We start from the raw sequence: 4,812 nt of genomic DNA, 5'->3' as shown, positions 1-4,812 counted from the left end.
AACAGTTTTTACCATTCCAGGCTAGCCTTTTTATAACCACTTTAAGAAAAAGCTTTTTAACGCCTGCGTGCCCAATGCGGTTTGTACTCCGGGTGCCTTTCGAAAAACCTGTCTTGCTTTTAGTTCTTTTATGCAGGGTCAAACTCGGTTATTTTTCGAAATAATATTCCTGTCCTGCCTAAAAAAGAAGCGCGCATAAAAAAGGATTATGCCAAAAAAAAAATTATTTTAAAAAAGCTGTCTCACTTTGAAGTTTTCCGCCTCCACTTTGAAGTCGTCCGACATCGTAAGCGTGCGGTATACTTTTATGAATACGAGGCACGAGCTCTTCCATGTCTCGTGACTGAATTGTCCCTTTCGCCACACTTTCTGAGTGAATGCAATAGAAAGAAACTGCGGGAATATTTTTGGCGTTTCTTTTTCTTTTCTTTTTTTCTTTTCAACCCCCAAAAAATGTATCTCTCGTTTGTCGGGGATCGGTGGCCGAGTGGGCTAGCGCACGCGAGCTGGAAGCACGAGGAGCGAAAGCTCGCGCTGCAGAACCTAAGGATCCTGGGTTCAATTCCCACTTCTGCCCATTTCGATCTGGATTAACATCGTACCGGCTGGCGGTCATGCATCACTACTGCGTGGTACATGGTATTGCACAGGGGCTCTAAACTCGCGAAACACAAAGCTGGGGCCAAAGTTGACTGAGCGCACGAATTACGCTTTCGCGACGATGACTTTGCGCTTTTGTCGGCGACGCCCAATCGGCGCGCTCTGTGAACTTTCGACTCCAACTTTGTGTGTTACAAGTTTAGCAGCTAAATTTCTCATCGACAGCTGGGAGACAAGTCGCCCGTTGAGGCAGACTTAAGTTCAGGCTGTATAAACATACCCACACGCCAATCACTCTATGTCGCTTTTTGTCGTAAAGAAGCTCATCTACACTTTAAGGGTGAAGGCTGTATTTATTTTTCATTTATTTACTCTCGTTTCCGCAGCATTAGAAAAAGGAGTGGGTTAAATCAAGCAATAATAACAAAAATAAGAACATAGAAGGGATGTTAGACATGAGGAAGATACATAGAAAGGGGGACGGACAACGAAGACTTCCAACTAGCAACAACATTTATTGACCCGAAGTTTGCATATATAGGTGAAGGAGGGGAGGGTGAAAGACGGTACACTGGAAAGTGGGAAAGCGATGGGAGAGAGTGTAGAGCCAGGGAAATGAGGGACGATCCCGTGGGGTAGACATCTAATCGCTCGGAGCCGCTGAAACGAGGGACGTCAGCTCTGGCCCCAGGAAGTTTATCTCCCTCCTGGATAAGCCTATGGACGGGGATCCGAAGTTGCTGTGACTGTAGTGCATGGCGAAGGCCTCCATGATCTCTCGTCCGTATCTTGAGGCGTGACCTCCAATCCTGGTGGTCGAGGGAAGGTCGGCCGAACAGGGTTCGCTGCACTCAGAGGTGTGTTTGGCAAGGGCTGTGTGCTTCCACGGGGGGAGCAGGAGAGCCAAAAACGCCTCTACGCCAGTCATCAAAGAACTTCAGGCCGGTGAGCTGAGTTTACTTCAGGCTGACAAAACGGGTCAGTTCGTCATCCTGAACAAACAACAAATGCAAGAGAAATCCGACGAGGCCCTAAAGAAGAACTTTACCGGCCTCAAAACGCGGCCATCCGGATCCCTTAGGTCCAGGGTGAAGGCAATGTGCGATTCATCTAACCTCCCTTCTTTAAAAAGTGCCGTTCTTGCCCCAGCGAAGCAATACCTCTCTATTTTCTTTTCCGCTAAAACCCACAAACCAGGCGTGCCGTTCCGCAGCATTGTATCCGAGACGGGGTGTTGGCAGAGGCCTTTGGCGAAGTTTCTGCAGAAACATCTCGGCACGTTAGAGCTCCCCCAACCTTTCAGACTAAGGAATTCGGAAGATCTCCTTCCCGTGCTGGACGAGTTACACGCCGGCACTGAAGCTGTAAGAGCGTTCTCGCTCGATGTTGTAGATCTCTACTATAGCCTAAACGTGAAGACCCTCCTGGGCTTCATTTCTGACGCCATCCACGAGACAGGTGTCATAGACTTTCAAAATTCATGTGGCGTCTCGCTGTCCTCATTTCTCGAATTGACACAACTGTATCTCCAATCAACGCTTGTTGAATATGAGGGTAAAGTGTACATACAAAAGGCCGGCGTTTGTATCGGGTCTTGCTTGGCTCCCGTCCTCAGCGAAATTTACCTGTTGTATGTTGACGCCAAAGTTCAGGCGGACCTTCAACGAGATTTTCCCGATGCGAAGGTTTTTCGTTATGTTGACGATTATCTCATCCTACACTCCACCATCTCCGACTCTGCAGCCATAGAGACCGTGTTCCAGAAGAACTCACATGGGCTTACGTTCACCAAAGAGGCCCCCTCCCCTGAGGGCTTACAGTTCCTCGATCTCAGGTTGGTCCCAACTAGCAAAGGTATCTGCTGGGCTCACCAGCAGAGGTCCTCTAAGCCCGTTCTTCCTTTCAACAGCTCACACTCAAGGAATGTAAAAAATGGGATCGTTCGAAATCTAGTTGCTTCGGCAAAGGTTAAATCCTGTCAGCACCTTTCCGCCCCCAGCCTACCCAAGCAGATTAGTCGCCTCATAAAGGCAGGATACCCGAGAGACCTGATTGAAACAACAATCAAAAGACTTGTCGCGGGGCAGAAGTCCAAACCCCTCCCTCCTAAGTCACGCTTCGCGTGCATCCCCTACATACACAACACCTCACATCGCCTGAAATCTATTGCGCTCGACTTCAACACCAACGTTGTATTTTCCTGCAAGTTCAAATTAGCTTCTATTTGTAGAAAGGTCAACAACCCCGGTCCAGCGCCCCCGTGCCAGAAAAAGCACCAGACCAATTATGTAACCTGCTGCAAAGAGTGCGTGTATTCGATTCCCATGTCCTGCGGTGCTAAATACATCGGACAGACGGGCCGATGCCTAAACGATCGGGTGAGGGAACATGCAAACGAGATCAAGAAAGCCGCCTCCGACACTTCGGAGATTTGTTACCACCCGATTGCCAAACACACCTCTGAGTGCAGCGAACCCTGTTCGGCCGACCTTCCCTCGACCACCAGGATTGGAGGTCACGCCTCAAGATACGGACGAGAGATCATGGAGGCCTTCGCCATGCACTACAGTCACAGCAACTTCGGATCCCCGTCCATAGGCTTATCCAGGAGGGAGATAAACTTCCTGGGGCCAGAGCTGACGTCCCTCGTTTCAGCGGCTCCGAGCGATTAGATGTCTACCCCACGGGATCGTCCCTCATTTCCCTGGCTCTACACTCTCTCCCATCGCTTTCCCACTTTCCAGTGTACCGTCTTTCACCCTCCCCTCCTTCACCTATATATGCAAACTTCGGGTCAATAAATGTTGTTGCTAGTTGGAAGTCTTCGTTGTCCGTCCCCCTTTCTATGTATCTTCCTCATGTCTAATTACCGTTACCAACACGCTCGTTTTGTACTTAATAGAAGGGATGCACTAGCTCGCTGTATGTTATCACCATTTAAATTGTTAAAAATAATGACGAACCAGACTTTTGTCTAAAAAAATTATCGCAACATAATTATTTTACACGTGGCATGCATTCCTGTCACCCTCAAAAGTTTGTGAAGTACTCTTAAAGATAAGTGTGAGTGATTTTAAATGACATCTTCTACCGGGGCTGTGAATTTGCTGCCACAAAAATACAAACCACCGACCGCAGTTTTTTTTTATTTTTTTATTCTATGGAAGGAGCAAGAAATCTTGATTACTTGCGACGCACAAAAGCGTTCGACTTTCGCATTGAGGAGAGTGGTATCCACTCTTGGCCAACCTCTCGGTGATTTGGTAACCCCAAACACAAAACCTTCGAGGCTCCGAGAGCGGCCCTCTAAATTTAGCTCCTTCTCGACTTGGCAGATTGCGGCCCGGGCCTACAGCCGTCATTTGCATACTGGCTCTCAAGCTCTGCTTCGGCATAAACACGCCAGCAACCTTTCCTCCCTTTATTTCTTTTTTTGCGCAAGGTGGCTTTTCTTCGCTTTTTCCCTTCTCATCTCATGGGCATTGTTCTCAAGGGCTCTTGTTTTAGTTTTTGAAGTTCTCAGTCAACTGTTTACTGTTATTCGAGGCGTCATAATCCTTCGCCGTTACCTTCTGCGACGAAATTCAGCTCATTGTTACAAGGATAACAAAAAAGGTTTGCACAAGAGATGACTTTCCAACACTCATTGTTATTTGAAGGCTGAGCAGCGTGATAGACGTCAGGCAATTTTCTACGAAAATGTTGGGAGTAAACACTGCGTCGTTGTTAGTTGTGGCCATCCTGTTTGTCTTGTCTACATGCCAGGCCGAGCTCAAAATTACTTTATCTTATTTTTTAGATGATACGTAGATACAGCGTATTGCGTTCCAATAAAGAGCAAAGCAAATTAAAAATGTATTTTTGCTTTGCGTTGTTATGATAATCCCTAAAAAACAAACGTGTCAACTCATTCATGTTAACTTTTTCTTCGTAACTTTATGTAAGCGGTCACTTTCCCTTGACAAGATATTGAAACGTTCAGTATTGAACCGCTAAACAAAAGCACCTTCTATTACAAATAAAAAGCTTTTTTTTAAAGGTCATGTTATTGCGGTTGGTGTCTTTAAGCAACAAAGATGTACCGCTTGAAAATTGTACCAAATTGAACAGGCTACTAAAATAAACCGTTTAGTAAAACGCAAAGTACCTTCGTCCAGGCTTAAAAGCTACGGAATGACTTTATGACATGAGGAATGCTGAGGAGAGCGTTTA

General features: G+C 46.7%; 1 protein-coding gene across 1 annotated transcript; it reads left to right on the top strand.

Annotated features, from left to right (window-relative positions):
• Positions 1–898: 898 nt before the first annotated feature.
• On the top strand, positions 899–3,218 carry LOC120848109 (the record flags this gene model as incomplete). The annotated part of the gene is made up of 2 exons (XM_042292163.1): positions 899–940; positions 1,458–3,218. Coding segments are annotated over exons 1-2 (1,803 nt in total), but the record flags the coding sequence as incomplete, so codon positions are not given.
• Between the last annotated feature and the right edge of the window lie 1,594 nt (positions 3,219–4,812).

The sequence above is a fragment of the Ixodes scapularis genome, unplaced genomic scaffold (genome assembly GCF_016920785.2).
Source record: "Ixodes scapularis isolate PalLabHiFi unplaced genomic scaffold, ASM1692078v2 PGA_scaffold2__306_contigs__length_199485367, whole genome shotgun sequence".
In the NCBI taxonomy this organism is placed as follows: Eukaryota; Metazoa; Arthropoda; class Arachnida; order Ixodida; family Ixodidae; genus Ixodes; species Ixodes scapularis.
The sequence above is the reverse complement of the archived record's forward strand: the minus strand, read 5'-3'. Positions and strand labels throughout refer to the sequence as shown.